Raw genomic sequence first — 18,225 nt, 5'->3', positions numbered from 1 at the left:
CATACCCAGCTGTCAAGTTTTATCCCAGATACAACTGGAGCCCCTTCTCTGTCCAGGTCCTAAACTGGGGAAGAGTGCACAGTGCCCTAAACCTTGGGAGAGGGCTAACCCACTGTCTGTCCTGGGGGCCATCCATGTTATCACTGCTCACCTGAACATAGCAGTGCTTCTCCATCCCCAACACCAACCAGCATCTCTCATAGGATATGCCCTGGGAACCCCAGCTGGGCCTGGCCACATACCAGCTCAGGGAGCCAACACTCCTTTCCCCTTCCCAAAGCCAGGAGATGGCTGGGGACTTGCAGAGAGGTCCACATCCAGCTGATAAAATTTGCTGATTAAACTGGATGTGTTTGTGAAAGACAGGAGTCAGGATGCCTCCAAAGTTATCAGCCTGAACCAATCCAAGAATAGGGAGGTCCCTGGTGAGAGGGAAGTCAAAGGAGGAACAGCTTCACAGGGGAAAATATTGGGAGCTCTTTTTTTGAACACGTTGGGAAGTTCATTTGCCATCCCAGTGGAGACATCAAGGAGACAGCTGGGGAGACAAGTTTGGAACTTGGGAGCGAGTTCTGAGCTGAAGACAGCAAGGCGGGAGTCGTCCGAGATGGTATTTATAGCCACGAGACTGGCTGACATCACCCCAGGAGGGCATGTGGATGGCGAGGTCCTGGACTGGGCTCTGGGGCTGTCTGATGAATAATCATCGGATCATAATTACCATCGTTTTGTTCTTTGAAGTATCTGGAGCAGTTCCTGGCTCTGTGGAGTTCACTGAATTGAGCAGAACTCTGTAGCACTTTATCTTCCCCCATGCTTTCCCTGCTGATCAGGACTCAGATTCTATGTTAGCGAGTAGCTGAAAGTTGGAATCATTCAGTTAAGTGGGAAATGAAAATATTCTGGAGGAATTTCTCAGAACCCGAAATGGAACTTCACTCTCACTTGCAGAAGGAAACTCAGATTGCCTTAAATTCCAACTCCAATAGTGGAAGTTCTAAAAACAAAAATTTCATGTTCTACAGACCTCAGAATTCTGAGCTGCAACCTCTCTCCAACCTCTACTCCTCACTCCCATGCCAAGCTTCCTGAGCTCCAGCTGTTTCCCTTTTTTCTGATACTGGGAGCACTTTGCAACTGGGAATTTGCTCTGCAGAGAATCTGGTTGCACACGGTGACCCCTACAGTCTCTCCTCGCTGCAGAAGCTACGGCCTCAGAATTGACTCCAAATGCAGCCCTCGCCATTTTACTCTCCACCTGGAGAGCAGCGGCACCGAAATAGCAGCGTGAATCACTCTGGAAGCGTCAGGCAAAGCATCGCCACCGGCCAGGACGTCTGATGGGGGGGACCTTCTGCTTGCATACCAGGGACCTGAGGAAGGGGACACTCGCCAGCCCACCTGCATCACTGCCTTCTGTACCCCCTTGGGAGGGCTCTGAATTCATTAAGATTTGGAGAAGCCTGAGTTGGTGGAAACTGTGCAAAGAGTTAACATTTCTGAACGTTAAGAAGTGGCTTTACTATGACTCCGAATGAGCTTAAGCCTCAGGGTCCTTCATTTGTCCCCGTTTTAAAGCTCCACATCTCATGTTTTTTAAATTTATATTTTTCTTTTCTCAGACAGAGCTCTCAAATTTCTATGTTTCAGGTCTGCCAAGACTTGAATGTAGGTTATTTTGTTTAATCCTTGGCATGACCTTCAGAAATCATTGGCCCTTCATCATCTTCATTTACAGACAAGGACACAAAATCCTTCTTTGGGTTTCTTGAAAATTCCAAACTTGTTGCCTCAGGACCTTTGCACTTTCTGTTGCCCTGTTTGGAACCCTGTCCCTGGCTGGCTTCTCATAACTCCAAGTCTAAGGGGCCTTCACTAACCACTTACTTCTGGGAGCTCCTTCCTTCCCAGCCTCCCTGGTAACCCTTTATCCCTTACTTTTTTTTTTTTTAATAGCATTCACCACTCAGAATAATCTTCATTTGTGTATTTGTTTTTATATGGTACTTATTCTGTCATCAGGCACTGTTCTCAGGGCTTTATAAATCATCAAATCATTCAATCCTTACAACTACTCTGACATTGAAACTTTTTCAGCGGGAATCTGACACAACATTGTAAAATGATTATAAATCAATAAAAAATGTCAAAAAAAAAAAACCTTTTTCATCCACATTTTTAAATGAAAGCAACTGAAGCACAGAAAGGTTAGGCAGGTTGCTAGAAGTCACACACCTGATGAGGTTAAGTACCATCTGTCTCTCCCAATAGAAGACAAGGTCTACACCTGCAGAAGCAGCACCTGTGGGCTGCTTTGTTCACTGTTGAGCCCCTGTACCCAGAGTTGTATGCCACACATAGAACTATAAAGAAGATATGTAAGAATTGATAAGACCAGGTCACACAGAGGGAGGAACAGAAGGAAGCTCGGAGAGAGGTGGGGAGACTATGGAAGGTCTCAGAAGGATGCAAGGCCAGAGATGGAGGAAGAGCTGGGCCGGGGGCAGCAGTGGGACTGGCAGGCGTATGGCGGTCTGGAGACAGTGCCAAGAAGAAACGAACGCTCTTGCTGACAGAGTTAACTTAGCAGATGAGTAAGAGGACAAAAGCCTCGGAGTTACCCTCTTCCTTCAAGCTCTGCGTCCAATGCATTAACAGATCCCATCGGCTCCTCCAAAATGCATCAAGAATCAAACTTTTGCCACCCATCCTCTGCTCCCACCCTGGCCCACAGCACCATCACAGCTTTCCTGGAGTCCTGCAACAGCCTTCAGAGAGATCCCTCTGCTTTCATCCTCTTGGTCTATACAGCAGTCAGAGGGATTCTGATAAAACTAAGTCAGATCACTTTTCTGCTTAAAATCTGTCGGTATGTTCCAAAGTGAACACAATGGCCAGCCATCCTGCAGGATCTGGCCCCTGCTTCCTCTCAGTCCCCTCTCCCACTCCCTCTCCACTCCCGCCATTCTGGCCACCCCAGGGCCTCTGCATTTGCCTCTGACTGCAAGGCTCTTCCCTAGGTTTTCCATGAATCTCACTCCCTCACTTGCTCAGGTTTTTTCTCAAATATTAGCTTCTTACTGGGATTTGATCTGCTTCCCCTATTGGAAATGCAACACCTTCCCCCCTTGCCCGATGCTCCATTAATCCTTTCCATGCTTTCTTTTTCTATGCTGCAGATACACTATACAAATCTTTTTTGTTCTTACTAAAATGAGCATCACAAAAACAGTGGTTTTTGGCACTGTGATTGTTGCTTACTGCATTTCCCCCAGTACCCACAATTACACCTAACACATTATAGGGCATTCAATATATTTGCCTACTGCGTGCCAGAAACTGTACAATGCGCTTGGAAGACAAGGATAAGGAAAATAGACACAAAGCTCTTGTGGGCCTTACAAAATGTGGTACGGATACCAAAGTTGCTGGTGTAATACGTGATTGGACACATGATGCCGTGAAAGCAAATAACAGGTGGATAGAAATTAGTGAGCTTATTGGGGGCAGATGGTCAAAGAACGTTTACAGTTCATCTCATCCTGAAAAATCGAAGACGCTATCCTGGCAGAGTTGGTGGAAGGGGGATCCCAGCAGAGGAAACACCTTGCAGGAAGGCTCAGAGTGAAGAAACCAGCCTAATTCAAGGGATAGACATAGTGTGGCTGGAGTTTGGTGCTGAAGGTGGAGAACAGGGAAAGAAGAGGTGGGAAAAGGCCTGCCAGATTAGACAGGTCCTGAGCCCCAATCTAAATGCCTCCAAGAGTTTTAAGCAAGGGAGGGGGTTACCAGGCATGAAGATCTGCAGTGACCTTGGCTGTAGTGTCGAGGAGGGTCAGACATCTGGGATGGACGAGGACACTGTGGAGACAATCTATTGGCACAGTCAAAACCCTGGGAAGGGAGGGCATTACTCAGAGGTGGGAAAAAGAGGTCACAGCAGGGCCCAAGACCCTTATCCAAGCTCCCTCCAGAGCCCAGTCATGCGGCTCCTTTGTTTCGGTAACTACATACTGGTCCAGGACGAAAAATCATTTCTCTCTCACGCTGTAAGCCTTTCACTCCTCTCCGGGTATCTGCCCTGCCTCTCGCAGGAGGGTTGCGACTTAAGGATAGCCCAGGCGGCTGCCGCCCACCAGCAGGTGGTTAAGCACCTCAGTGAGATCTTTGTCTTCTTCACTCCTTTAGTTCCGAACGAAGGCAGCACTCCTTCATTAAGTGCTAAATACTGAACTGCATGAATATGAACGTTCCCATGGCCCTAGGTTACCAAACCCTCCACCCGAGAGGTTCAGAGAGGGTGTGCGTCTCCACCTAGGGGCCCCGCCAAGGTGAGATCCCGAGCCTGTCCTACCCAAGCCCCAGCGTCTTCACCACCACGCGGGATCTCGGAACACCCAGAACCTAATAGCGAGATCCGGGCATGGGCCAGGGAGCTCTCCTGAGGCTGACCTAAACGGTCACTCCTATAAGCTAGGTTGGGAACTCCCGAGCCTGACGCACGCGCGAAGGAACAGGGCTCTCTGCCGCTGGGGAGATGCGAATCGTCCCGGCCAGAGTCGCCACACAGCGAGGCAGGAAGCGACAAGTGCCCGGAGCCCATTGCCTCCGGAACCATCGCAGCAGAGGGTGACTGTGGCCTTGGACTCCCATAAACCACGGCTGCGGTGAAACCCCACCCTGCTCTATGAAAGACAGCAACTTAAACCTATCAGAGCAAAGTGTCGAAAACTCTCCGCCCAATTGACATTTTTTTAAATCTGAAGGCGGTTCCGCCATGGAGTCCATCAGCCCAATGGGAAAGGTGGAAATTTCCAGAAAGAACAGGACCAATGGGCGCGGCCAGCTCGGCCACGATTGACGGCCCAAGGGACCAATCCTTGTCGCAGGGGTCCACTCCTCTTTCCAATCATAGAGTCCAAGGTGGGCGGGGCTTATTGGGGAGCCCAATCCCGAGGCGTGGAGGAGGCAGGGCCGGGGGAATTACTCTCCGCTGTCCAATCAGAGAGAAGCAAAGATGATGGGCTAGACTTCAAGCCAATAGTAGAAAAGCACAGAAAGCCCCCTAAAGTAGCGCGACCAGTAAGCCGGCGAGGAAGGGGCGGGATTTGGGGGTCCCGGCAGCTTCTAGTAGGTTCCAGAAGGCGGCGCGTGCGGTTGGGAACGCGGAGCCGACGGAGTCTATTCAACGGGGTTCCGGGCCAAGCTATGGAGCAGGTGAAGGGGGAAGGGCGGGCTGAGGCCTGGGGCTGCTGCGGTACCGGCCAAGGCCAGGCCGCGGGTGGAGGGGTGGGGCGGGCGTCCGATCAGGGCTGCCGGGCCGGGGGCCGGGGCCGGCAGACCAGCGGAGAAGGCGAGGGCGTGAGGGCCGCGGCGGGCGGGCGGAGCTGGAGGCCTGGCCTCTGGGAGCGCCGGGTCCACTCCAGCGCTAGTCGCCTCCGACTCGAAAGGAGGGCTGGGGGAGTCATCAATTCGGCGTACGCGGCAGGAAGAGGGTCCGCAGCCGGGTCCCGGAGGCCTGCCGGGAAGTGGGTCCAGGGTGATCTGGGGGGATGGCGCCCGCGGCGCTGGGAGGAATGCAGGTGGGCGAGGGGCCCTGGGAGAGGCTGGAGGGATCAGGTCAACCTCAGGGAATTCGTCGTCTGCGAGGGTGATCAGAGACTGCGGACGTAGAAGCCACCCAGGACTTGGCCATAGTTAACTTGGAGGAATGCACCGAGCGGGGACGGGAATACACTGAAAGTAGCTGAGGGACTTAGTAGCCAGTTGGGGGAAATCGTGCTTCTCTGCATCTGGAAAGGCCAGGATAGAAGAGTGTTGAGTGAAGGTATGACAAGCATCAGGCCGAGTTCTTTGATGCGGGAAAGGGGAGGGTGCAGTGAAAGTCCTTGGAATGAATTTCATCTCTATCAGTGTTTTACAAGTATACGTGCGGTCCCTCCCCGTCTCGTTTTTGTTTTTCTTTTCTTTTCTTTTCTTTTCTTTTCTTTTCTTTTCTTTTCTTTCTTTTTCTTTCTCGTGATGCAAGAGTAACTGAGGACTGATACTTCTAAAAGGTTGGTTTCTAATTACACAAGGAGGAATTAGTTGCTGTAGAAAATTTAGAATGTGTAGGTAAGCAGTAAGAAGTAAGTTATTTGATTGCGCTCAGCATTATTAGGGGCCAAGTTTGAAGTTACTGTTGGTTGCTTTCAGCGACTTAATTATGCCCTCTGTGGCCTGAAGGTTTCCAAAAACCTAGAGGGGTTTTATTCAATTGGAAGCTGTTATTGAGCTGTAATGATTGATCTGGGGGAAAAAGAAAACAGCTCAGGTTTTTTTGTGTGATCCACAAAGCTGGATTTTTTGCTCTAGTATAGTTATTGCTCCTTTGGCCAAACATGGAGCCTCTTTGCTACGTTTTTAAAACTTAAAGTGGAAATGGAGGGGTTAATAAGCATTTTGCACTGTTTTGATAACTGTTTCAGGGATTAAATAGGCTGTGATGTAGACAAGAAATATTTCTGACAGGAGGAACACATTACTGTGTTAAATTTAAGAAAAGCTCTACTGCAGTTATCAAAATAGAAGAAAATTTTAATGATAACTGCCCACTGTAGAAGTGTACATACAGGTAGACTGTGAATGAGTGTTTGGCCAAACCCAGGACCGCACATTTACCATGAGCGTTGTACAGATGGCCTGGCATTTTTACTCTAGGTGTGTTAGAATGTGCTTGAATGTCTTGGGCCCATTCAATATGTAGCTTTTCTTGTTTTCATTTTAAGTTCTGAGGTTCACACTTGTTTTAGTGTTAGGAAATATTTGAGTTTGACAAAATTGTATATATGTATTTTTAACTAAGTAACCTTTCAAGTAAATCTCACCGTGATAAACTCGGAAAATTTGACCCAGTACAGACATGTGTCTACACTTGATCAGCAAAATGCTGCGAAGTGATAGATAAACATACACCATGTTTAACAAGACAATTCCTTCTATTATATGCACCACATGCTGGTATTTTCTGTTCCATTTGATCTTTCAAAGTGGTGGTTATGACCTACAAACTTGATTTCTTGACCTACTGCTGATAGGCGCTCAGTTTGGAAGATGTTCTGTAGGATAGGCAAGAATGCCACCAAGCTGTTCCCAGCTGCCTTGTGGTACTAGATGAGTTTTTAAATCTTTTGTCTTCTCACCTGCGTCATGGGCTCTAAGATTTTTACCCCTTTCTTGCTGGCAGTCTCTTTGCTTTTCCCTCTAAGAGGTTGTCTTTCTAAGATCTCTGGTTGATGGAGGTTCCTAATTGGTGTGCCTCGGTTCCAAAGTCATTTCTCATAACAATTCTGTGTTGCATCAGTACAGTGGGTCATGGGCAGATGATAGATACCAAGAAAGAATAACTTAGTAACTTGAGTGACACCAAGTGTGTATGCCTTTTTCTCTTGTAAGGCTCCCTGGTTAAGAAAAGCCCTTTATTTAGGACCCTGTTCTGACATGGCCAAGGTCCACTTCACCTTTTTAAACCCTTTGATGTGTTCCTGCTGTTTCTGTTCTGAATATTTGAGAAGATAGAGGATTGAACCACAAACAGTGTTTCTTTATCCTCTTCCATTCTTTTAGTAACTTAATAATACTTAAACATGGCAAAAATTGATTTTGGGGAACTGCTTTTCCTTTCCCTGTTAAGGAACAGAGCCGTAATCTACCACGTTGTGACATTACCACACCTGTAAAGGGAAGTAGATTGTTCTGATTGTAGGTGAGCATCTTGATGCTCCTGAAGACATCCCCCTCAAGCTGGTAGGTTGCTGGAATGTCTGTCAGGGCATACTCAGCCCACTTCCTTCCTGGTTGCCTCGTCCTGTGAGGAGTAACTAGGCCTGTGTGCAATTTATCATTTGAACTCTGGAAATCTATGGCAAATGAATTTATTCTCGCATGAAAGGAACTCATGAGTATGTCCTAGAGTGGCTTTATCAGCTTGAAGTAGAGACTTTGGGAAGAGTGGCTGGAGTTCTTACTAATCCATACAGGAGCCAGCAAAAAGCAAAGTGTCAGACTGATGCTTCCTTGTTTTATTTTTTCCTTGCTGGTTCCCAAAGGTGTGAGAAATGTAAATTAATTAACATTAATCTGTAGAGTAACCTGCTTGTCGATAGCAACAGAAAAAAATGAGTATCACCTAAGAAGTCGGGATTGAAGTATATTGTGTGTGGGGGGGGAACTATATGGGTGGCTGTTCTCCTCAGGTGAACGAGCTAAAAGAGAAGGGCAACAAAGCCCTGAGTGCTGGCAACATCGACGACGCGTTACAGTGCTACTCAGAAGCCATTAAGTTAGACCCTCAGAACCATGTGCTCTACAGTAATCGCTCAGCTGCCTATGCCAAGAAAGGAGACTACCAGAAGGCCTACGAGGATGCCTGTAAAACCGTTGACCTGAAGCCTGACTGGGGCAAGGTAGGCTGTGTGTGAGCTGGGGCTATTCAGGTGCCCAGAAACTCCTTTGGGGGCAGTTCTTAAACACCAGCCCTCCTGGCCTGCCATCCCAAGAGACTCACAGTTGATTGGTCCTCTCCCCCTAGTTTGGGAATGTTTCTCAGAGTGATGGTGTATTTCATCAAATCTGGGGTACCATCAGGTGTTCAGACATGTCTTTCTTTTGGTACTACTATGAAAGAATGTTGCCAGAGAAACTAACAACACTTAGGATCACAAGCTGAACCAGGGTGGGGAGAGTGTGTGTCTTAGCTATGTGGCTGCATTGTGTGGAGTGGATAGTACTGGTGGTGTATCCTGCTCCTCTTCCTGTTCTTTCTTTGACCTTCGTGGGAATACTCATTTTGTCCCATGAAGTATAAAGTGGGTTCTTTTGAGTTCGAGTTCAGAATTTACCTCTAGGTGTCCTTTAATTTGTGTTACATCTTTTTTTGCTGGTTTTAGGGCTATTCGCGAAAAGCAGCAGCTCTTGAGTTCTTAAACCGATTTGAAGAAGCCAAGAGAACCTATGAGGAGGGTTTAAAACATGAAGCAAACAACCCTCAGCTCAAAGAGGGTTTACAGAATATGGAGACCCGGTTGGCAGGTAGGCTCCATGTACACTGTCGTTTCCTTTTCTTTCTCTCTCTTTTTAAAATTATTCTTTAAATGGGATCAAACTTGAGGCTCCCTCCAGTGTTGGTCTAGTATGCTACTGGGGCACAATAACTGACTTCCCAGTGATGTGCTTTTCTTTGTTTGGAACAGAGAGGAAATTCATGAACCCTTTCAACATGCCTAATCTGTATCAGAAGTTGGAGAGTGATCCCAGGACAAAGACTCTGCTCGCTGACCCTACCTACCGGGAGCTGATAGAGCAACTGCGAAACAAGCCGTCCGACCTGGGCACGTAAGTCAAGGCAGCAAATGGACAGGAACATTGTGTGTGCTTCCTGGGGCCCTGTGGCAGAGGATTCCCTCATCCAGATGGCAGGGTTTCTGCTTTTGCTTTTTCTCCAAAGAACAGTAGGAGTTTGTTGGTTTATTGGTTTTTTGGTTTTTTGTTTTTGTATTTCCAGAAAGGGTCAGGAGGAGAATATATCAAGTAATCTGGAATGTTTGTTCTAACCCTCACCCTGCTCTCCGGCAAGTGTGAACTATCCTTTCTGGACACACAAGCTCCACTATCCCTGTTGGTATATTGGGGCCAAAACTCAAGGTTGAAAGGATGTCAGATTTAAAGATGTGTCTGTAAATCTTATATTGGTATCTGACTATCTGAATCTCTTTTTGGCTCCTGAGATCAGACAGAATGTACCTATAACTCATTCCTCTCTACCTACTGGCCTCAAGAAATAAATCTGATCTGTTACCTCACTTCAGATGGATTTTCAAAGGACTGAGTATTCTGCAGTTGTAACTTTGGATAGTGCAGAATCTTGCAATGTATTCATGGACGAGAAGCTTTTATATACAGTAATCTGGACTTCAGCAATACTTTGGGGTTTAAGATCAATTGTGGAGGGGGTAAGGGTACAGCTCAGTGATAGAGCACATGCTTAGCATTCATGAGGTCCTGGGTTCAATCCCCAGTACCTCTGTTAAAAAATAAGTAAATAAAAGCCTAATTACCACCACCCCCAAATTAATTGTAGAGAAGAATAAATGCTTTTTTCTTTCTCCCTTTTTACCAATATAGGAAACTGCAAGATCCCCGAATCATGACTACTCTCAGTGTCCTCCTGGGGGTTGATCTGGGCAGTATGGATGAGGAGGAGGAAGTTGCCACACCTCCACCACCACCTCCTCCCAAAAAGGAGACCAAGCCGGAGCCAATGGAAGAAGATCTTCCAGAGAATAAGAAGCAGGTCTCTTGCTTTTTTTGTTTTAAGTAATTATTTAGTATCATACACTTAGAAACAGCCTAGTCAACTGGAAATATGTATGTCAGGTGGGGACATCTGTAGACCTCAGAAGGCTATAATTATTTTTTTGAGCGTTTGGTATGTGCTAAGCTTATTAATTAGAATGGTTAATATATTAAAAGGCCCATGTGACAAGCAATTTGACAGGAATTGTGTCTCAGAGTCTTTAGGCAGCAGGAGCTACCTGTCCACAGTCCCACGGCAACTGTGGTTCCGGCAGCATGGGTGTCAGCTGGACCATCTAGTAAAGTTGTGAGTGGTCCTTGTCTTTGCCATGATCCAGAAGGATGCTGTCTCTCAGTCCTTAGGCTTCTGTTTCCTGGTTGGACTGGTGTGTAATTAAAAATTGTCCACTTAGCAACACTGTCTTCCAGAGCAGGAGGCATGTGCCTAAATGATTTTATTTCCCGTTTTATAAATGGGAACAGCAGATTGTTACCAAATTTAGTACCTTTAAATGGGTGAGCGTTGGCTGTTCCATGGTGTCTCAGCGCTGGAAAAAGGCCCTCCAGTGTGGGTGGTAGTGAGCTCTGCTGAAGACTCCTGCCACGCGTGTAGCCCCTTCTAACCCTCTCATCGCCGCTGGTGTCTGCAGCCACTCAGACCCCGAGACGGCCATGTGACAGAAATGGAACTTGCTCAGCCGCTCAGAATGAAACCTAGCACAAAATAGTCTTGTCCTCCCTAAAGTTGCTTCCTGCTGAAGGGACTTCCTCTCCCCTGAAGAAGCCCTTACTGTCTGACAAAGATCCAGAAGAGTAGGTGGGAAGGGAGGGGTTTTGGAGGAAACAGAGATGAAACTCTTTAACTTTTCATCCTGACAGCTGGTACTTCACTGTTTGAAACCTGTAGCTGCTTGATGAGGGAGGGCTGTGAATGTGGAGAGCTGCTCCTGCGGCCTTGTTGTGTGTGCTGTGCGGACTTGTGACGGGCCCTGGCTCTCTTGGCCATCTGGGTTAGATTGGCCCAGCACTCATTTCTTCCACACCTCATCTAGGCACTGAAAGAAAAAGAGTTAGGGAATGATGCCTACAAGAAGAAAGACTTTGACACAGCCTTGAAACACTATGACAGAGCCAAGGACTTGGACCCCACCAACATGACTTACATGACCAACCAAGCAGGTGAGGCCGGGAGGCGGGCACAGGAGTTGTTAGGTGGTGCTGGAGGAGAGGCCAGGGCTGACTCTTCTTTCTTGACCATCCTGCCTGGCAGCTGTTTACTTCGAAATGGGCGACTATGGTAAATGCCGTGAGCTTTGTGAGAAGGCCATTGAAGTGGGGCGAGAAAACCGAGAAGACTACCGACAGATTGCCAAGTACGCTTGACCTTCTGGAATACCTTGAGTGGCGTGGAGGGTGCCGTATCTGCATGGGGAGGAGGGCTGCTGGCTGCAGAACCTGCTCTTAGCTGTGGGCTGGAAAGGAGGCTGCAGGAGCCAAGACATAAGGTGTTGGAGGGGCGTGGGGCCCGAGCCAGCTCGCGGGCCTTGAGTCTAGTTGCAGATGTTTTTTTCTCTTCAGCGGCTGGCCTTGTCTGTTGTCTGCCCTTAGCAAATTCTTTTCTCTCTTGTCTCTGTCAGAGCTTATGCTCGAATTGGCAACTCCTATTTCAAAGAAGAAAAGTACAAGGATGCCATCCATTTCTACAACAAGTCTCTGGCAGAGCACCGAACCCCAGATGTGCTCAAAAAGTGCCAACAGGTGAGTAGAGATTAAGGGATATTTTGTTATTTCTTTTATTTATTGTAGTCGTTAGTATTTAATAATAAACCTTAAAGTTTTTTAAATATTAAATTTTTAAAGTATTATCTTTGGTCATGCTGCCCCTGTCAGTGAGGACAACGTGTAGGGAATAACCCTATTTTTCTGCTGTCCGTTGTGGTCGGCCAAGGTTTCAGCATCTAATGTTGAGGGTCAGTGCGCTAACAGTATTACAGGTCTTATTGTAACTTAAGATTTTTCTTACTTTATACAACCAAATTATGTAGGAGGGTATTTTATTCACAAAAAGATTGGTCAGAAAATTGAACTAATTAGGTGAAATAAATGAGGTAGAGAAAGACAATTACTATAAGGTATCACTTACATATGGAATCTAAAAAAATACAACAAACTAGTGAATATAACAGAAAAGAAACAGACTCACAGATGTAAAGCATCAACCTAGTGGTTACCAGTGGGGATAGAGAAGGGGGGCAAGATGGAGGTGGAGGATTAAAAGATACAAACTATGAAGTATAAAATAAGCTACAAGGATGTATTGTACAACATGGGGAGTATAGCCAATATTTTATAATAACTATAAATGGAATATAACCTTTAAAATTTTTGGATCACTGTATTGTATACCTGTAATATGTAATATTGTACATCAACTATACTTCAATTTTTAAAAATATTATTAAATAAAGTCTAAAACATTAAAAAAGAAAATCGAGCTATTAACACATCATTTTCATGTAGTGCATATCTTTATACCAAGTGTATGTCAATATCACTCATTCTGTTTTACAGTATACATTGCTAATGAGTATAAAATTATATTTTTTGAATTGAGGCGTAGTTGATTTACAATATTTACTAGTTTCAGGTGTATAGCACCGTATTTCAAAACTTATAGATTATACTCTATTTAAAGTTATTAAAAAATACAGGCTGTATTCCCTGTGTTCTGTTCTCTTTGTAGTTTATTTACTTTATACAGCAATACTCTCTGAAAATTAAAATTCTGATCAGGCCTTTTAGCCTAATGTTTATGAGAGTCTGAATGACTATTCCAAGAATTAACCTTTTTTTAGGCAGAGAAAATCCTGAAGGAACAAGAGCGGCTGGCCTACATCAACCCTGACTTGGCCTTGGAGGAGAAGAACAAAGGCAATGAGTGTTTTCAGAAAGGTACTTCCAGCTCAGATGGTGGAACTTGGGATGAGAGCAGTTGAATGTGCATTCGGGGCCTTGGCTGACTGTGGGATTGATAACACTTTGGGGGAAGAGGGTGGCTTCTTTTGCCTTTTTTTTTTTTTAAGTTTCTATTTTCCTTATCCAGGGGACTATCCCCAGGCCATGAAGCATTATACAGAAGCCATCAAACGGAACCCAAAAGATGCCAAATTGTACAGCAATCGAGCTGCTTGCTACACCAAACTCCTTGAGTTCCAGCTGGCACTCAAGGTGAGGCTCTGGGAATATTCTGCAGAGCAGCCGTTACTGTAATCTGTAGATGAGGAAAGTGTGCTTTCTCTTTTCATGTTTTCATCAACATCAGCTTGTCGTTCTTACTTTGATGGTGCACGTGTGAGATTTGTAAGAACACAGGGTGGGAAAGTGGATCTTTTTCCTTCCCTTTGTCCTACCTTACATCTTTGTTGTTGTTCTGTCTTTTTTTAAATGTACAGTTGAGTGACATAAAGTACATCCACATTGTTGTGCAACCATCTTCCCAAATGGAAACTCTGCATCTTCTAAACTAACTCCCTATCCCCTCCCCCAGCCCCTGACAGTCACTGTTCTACATTCTATGAATTTGATCATTCTAGGGACCTTCTATAGGTAGAATCATACAATTTCTTACCTTTTGTGTTTAGTTTATGGCACTTAGCATAATGTCTTCAAGATTCATGTAGCACATGTCAGCATTTCCTTTTTTACAGCTGAATGATATTCCATTGTATGGATAGACCGTCTTTTGTTTATCCATCCATCTGTCCATAGACTGGGTTCTTTCCAGCTTTTGGCTATTCTGAGTAATGCTGCTATGAACAGGGGTGTACAGATTATCTGTCTGAGTCCCTGGTTTCAATTCTTTCAGGTATTATAGGCTACAGTAGAAATACTATAGTTCTGTGCGGGGGTTTTTTGGTGGTTTTTTGTTTTTTGTTTTGTTTTTTGAGGAACTGCCTTATTTTCCACAGCAGCTTTACCATCCTTACTGCAGGTGGCTAGGTCTGCTGTTCTCAGTCATGTCAAGTACGGTCAGATACAGTCATGTTCAACACTGGAGGGGTTACTCAGCATTGCTCTCTTGAACATGAGCTGCTCTGTGCCTCTTGGCGATTTTTAAACTGTTCTCTAGGAGACAAGCCTGGACCATCTTGTGGGAACAAGATAGAATGTGATCTATCTAGAGACACCAGTACCTGAGTTTGTGATGGTTTTTGTTTGCTGCCGCTATTCTGGGTCTGTGTGTGTCGTAGAGACATCATTGCTGCTGGTGGAACTGTACAAGGGCAATGTCAAAAGCAAGTTGGTTTGCAAAGCAGAGAATAACATTGCCAGGCACCTGAGAGGTGGAGCAGTGCTTTCCGAGTCCGCACGTGGGAAGAAGGAATGAGTAGAATCGCTTCTGGCCTTAGAGCTTCTTGGTGGAAGAGTTGGAGTTAAGCCTAGGTGCACGCACTACTCTGTTTAGCATTTTTCCTCATAATTTTATATTTTAAAGGTATACAGAATACCCGTGTGTTTTCACCTTTATGCAGCCATAAGCAGTGACACATTTTTACTGAACCATTTGTGAAAGGAAATGATGTGTTTTGGCACTTGGTCTCTAAATTCTTGAGCATACGTCTCCTGAAGTACCTCTTCCCATCCAGTCACAGTATTAGTAGCCCCTAGTTTCTCACACTAGAAATTCCCCCACCTTTTGGGTTTTTATCCCATAACATCAGCCTCTTGAAGAATCTGGGCCCCTTGTTTTACGTGAGATGGAGCTTAAGCTGGGCTTGTCAGCCCTTGTGGCTCTGCTTACTGAGCCTCTCTACTCTCCTTTTGCTAGGCCTGCTGTCAAATTACCCAAATGCCAGGATTAACAGAAGCACTGGGAACAAAAGTAGAATGTTCTGTAATGGCTCTGGGTGAACAGTTAGATTTGTAATTCCAAATGATCAGTCTGCCCTAAAGTAACTCATCTAAAGGAATGAGCCTAGTTCTTTTCTGTCTTTCCTTCCTAGGACTGTGAGGAGTGCATCCAGCTAGAACCGACCTTCAGTAAGTAACTTTCTGTGCTGCTTCTCTATCCCCTTACTGGCCAGAGGATTGAGGGGAGAGAGCGTGCTTGTGGCCTGTGTCTTTGGGGCCTGTAGTGTGTAGGAGCTAGCCTTCGATGTGAGGGCTGTCAGTGTTGAGATGAGGAGGTGTGTTCTGGATGACGCCTCACCTCTCCCTTCCGTCTGCAGTCAAGGGCTATACACGGAAAGCGGCCGCCTTGGAAGCGATGAAAGACTACACGAAAGCCATGGACGTCTACCAGAAGGCACTTGACCTGGACTCCAACTGTAAGGTGGGGCTGCTTCTGGCCTTTGGTGAGCTTTCCCTTGCCTCCCTTTCTTCTTCAGACTTTTTCAGTGTTCATTCACTGACTCTTCCATCCCGCCTGTTTCTCTACGTGTCTGTCTCTCTCCCTCAATTACCTCTGCTGTCTTGGACCTGCTGCAGCAGTGAGCCAAGCCAGGTGGTGCTAACTCCCTCCCCGTATGGCTTTACTGGAATGCAGGAGGCTGCAGATGGTTACCAGCGCTGCATGATGGCCCAGTACAACCGACACGACAGCCCGGAAGATGTGAAAAGGCGGGCCATGGCCGACCCCGAGGTGCAGCAGATAATGAGTGACCCGGCCATGCGGCTCATCCTGGAACAGATGCAGAAGGACCCCCAGGCGCTCAGCGAGTAAGTCGAGTTAGAAGGGTGGCATTGGAGGGAGAAGGTGAACAGGAGCAGTGAGAATGCACAATGCTGGCAGCAGTGTGATCGGTCTGGGTGAGATGTTTGTTGTGTAATTCTTACTTAGAAGGTTGACAATTGGTGGTGAGCTGGAAGGGCTTCTTTTGTGTGTTAGTCATGATGGCTTAAGTGCTTAGTTGGAAAGAACAGTTTTGCTGGGAGAAAGGTCTCAGCTTAAAGCTGTGTCCATGGACTGCTGCACAGTGGGACTGGTCCACTTCTGACCATAGGCAGAGAAGGCCTGTGCGGTTCTGAGGCAGTCTTTGCCAGGACGCCTCCTTCACCACCACCAGTTTGTTGGTGGCGTCCAGGGGGTTTGCACTGGGGATTGCTCTGCAAGCAAGTTAAGAGTTTTTTTAGGTTAAATCTCATTTCACATAACTCTGCCTCTTCTTTGTCAGACACTTGAAGAATCCTGTAATAGCACAAAAGATCCAGAAGCTGATGGATGTGGGTCTGATCGCAATTCGGTGATGACTTGCTCATCATCCCCCTTCCCTTCACCCTCATGTGGAAAGAGGAGCTGGGACCGCGGCAAGCAGCACGAGCAGGAGGGAGAGAAGGGGAGAAAGCTAACAACTTATCTATATATTTATACAGACCTATGTGGACGATTCAGAGACTTGTACTTGCGTTACTTGTGCAGCCGCTGCCTCTGGGCCTTCCCAGCACACGCATGGTCTCTTCTGCTGCCCTGAGTTCCATGTCTCCCGCCCCTGCCCCCCAGTCGCTGTCTCAGCTGCTCCCCCATAGTTGGTTTTTTATTTGGGGCGGTGGGCATGTATGGGTAGGGGAGGGAGGGGGTGTTCTTCCCAACCTCAGGTCCCAACTGTCTTCACATTGTTAACTCCACGTCCTCTCCTCCAATAAAACAAGCCAGTCAGGCGTGGTTATACGTTGCTATGTCCCTGAGTAATTTTTTTGCCAAAAGATTTAAAGTTGTCCTGCAGAGGTCACAGTCTGGATAGGGAGAGGTGTAAATGCACTCCTGGGAACCAGAGCCTCCTTTACTTCCTAAGGAGTGGGGTGGGGCAGTGTGAGCTTGGCTGGATTCCACAGCCGCACGGAGGTGGCCACTAGGTGGTGCTGTCACTCAGTGAACACTGAAAGGGAGCCTGGAGGCTCCCGCCCTCCCCGGAGTGGCACCAGCTCCGGAGGTGATTCCCATGCTGTCAGTTCTCCACACTAATCTCAAAGCCAGAAAAAAACTAGTTAGATCCAGAGAACACTGGATCTCAGCAAACATCGAAAACAATTTCTATTGCAAGAGATTCTCAACCTTCCTTTTGGAAAGATCGAATCTTCCTGCTAACTGTATGTATAGTTAGTTTTAGTTCTTAACTCACCACTTTCAACCGAGCTTAAAATAGGTTTTAATGACACTTTCCTATGGTTGCAATAAACTTTCTAAAACCCTTTTGGACTGGGGTCTTCTCAGCTGTAGTAAAACTTCCTCATTTGGTCCCTGAGTGCAGCCTTTGGGCTAGGAAGTTGCTGAGGCCAGCAGTTGGCTGTACTTCCTGCCACCTTGACTTTGCATAAGCTGGCCTTCCCCTGGGAACCCCCAGGCAGGCCTCCTCCCTGGCCTGGGTGGCCCAGTTAGAAAACCTGGCCTCCACAGGGATTCTGCTGCACCTTTGGTGCTACCATCTCTTCAGGCTTTGTTCCATCCATCCCCAAACTGACTGTCTAGGAAGGCTGAATTTCTCCTGGGAACCAGTGGTGAATATAAGGCCTTTCTCTCCTGAAGTTTACATCTCGATGCAGGTGATGGACAGGAAGATGTTGGGCCACCAGATGCCCTCCAAGTCACACTTGTGAGTCACATTTGCATAGGAACTTAACAGGAGTGAGCCTCGTAGGCACTGGCCTGGGGAGGTGGAGGGACAGCGTGGCGGTGGCAAGTCTTGAAGAGACCTGAAGGCACAGAGCAGGCAGGTTGTGAAACATCAAGGGCCAATTTCTGTGCCACTGTTACCCTGGCAGCTCTAAGCTTGACAAGTTTGGAAATAGAAGCCTTATTATTAGGGACAGAAAAGACTTAAGAAAGTTGTTTCCCTCTGGGCCTTCAAGGACCTCTTTGTGGTAATAAAGGACATTCTGGGCTTGAGCTGACTTGAC

At 46.6% G+C, this 18,225-nt stretch overlaps 1 protein-coding gene across 1 annotated transcript; it reads left to right on the top strand.

Moving 5' to 3' along the window:
- The first annotated feature begins 5,066 nt into the window (after positions 1–5,066).
- On the top strand, positions 5,067–16,999 carry STIP1 (stress induced phosphoprotein 1). The gene is made up of 14 exons (XM_010957051.3): positions 5,067–5,217; positions 8,235–8,444; positions 8,928–9,069; positions 9,231–9,372; positions 10,162–10,330; positions 11,385–11,511; positions 11,603–11,705; positions 11,970–12,090; positions 13,188–13,284; positions 13,436–13,560; positions 15,336–15,372; positions 15,561–15,664; positions 15,878–16,050; positions 16,506–16,999. The coding sequence occupies exons 1-14, from the start codon at positions 5,209–5,211 to the stop codon at positions 16,576–16,578; spliced, it is 1,632 nt and encodes a 543-aa protein (XP_010955353.1). The 5' UTR covers positions 5,067–5,208; the 3' UTR covers positions 16,579–16,999.
- The last annotated feature ends 1,226 nt before the right edge of the window (positions 17,000–18,225 follow it).

This window comes from Camelus bactrianus, chromosome 10, assembly GCF_048773025.1.
Source record: "Camelus bactrianus isolate YW-2024 breed Bactrian camel chromosome 10, ASM4877302v1, whole genome shotgun sequence".
Classification (NCBI taxonomy): domain Eukaryota; kingdom Metazoa; phylum Chordata; class Mammalia; order Artiodactyla; family Camelidae; genus Camelus; species Camelus bactrianus.
The sequence above is the reverse complement of the archived record's forward strand: the minus strand, read 5'-3'. Positions and strand labels throughout refer to the sequence as shown.

What these genes read in the sequence shown, in the direction of transcription:
- STIP1 (XM_010957051.3), top strand. An exon ending in TTCCAGAGAATAAGAAGCAG is followed by an intron (nt 10,331 to 11,384) that starts GTCTCTTGCTTT and finishes CACCTCATCTAG; the next exon opens with GCACTGAAAGAAAAAGAGTT. An exon ending in GACTACCGACAGATTGCCAA is followed by an intron (nt 11,706 to 11,969) that starts GTACGCTTGACC and finishes TGTCTCTGTCAG; the next exon opens with AGCTTATGCTCGAATTGGCA.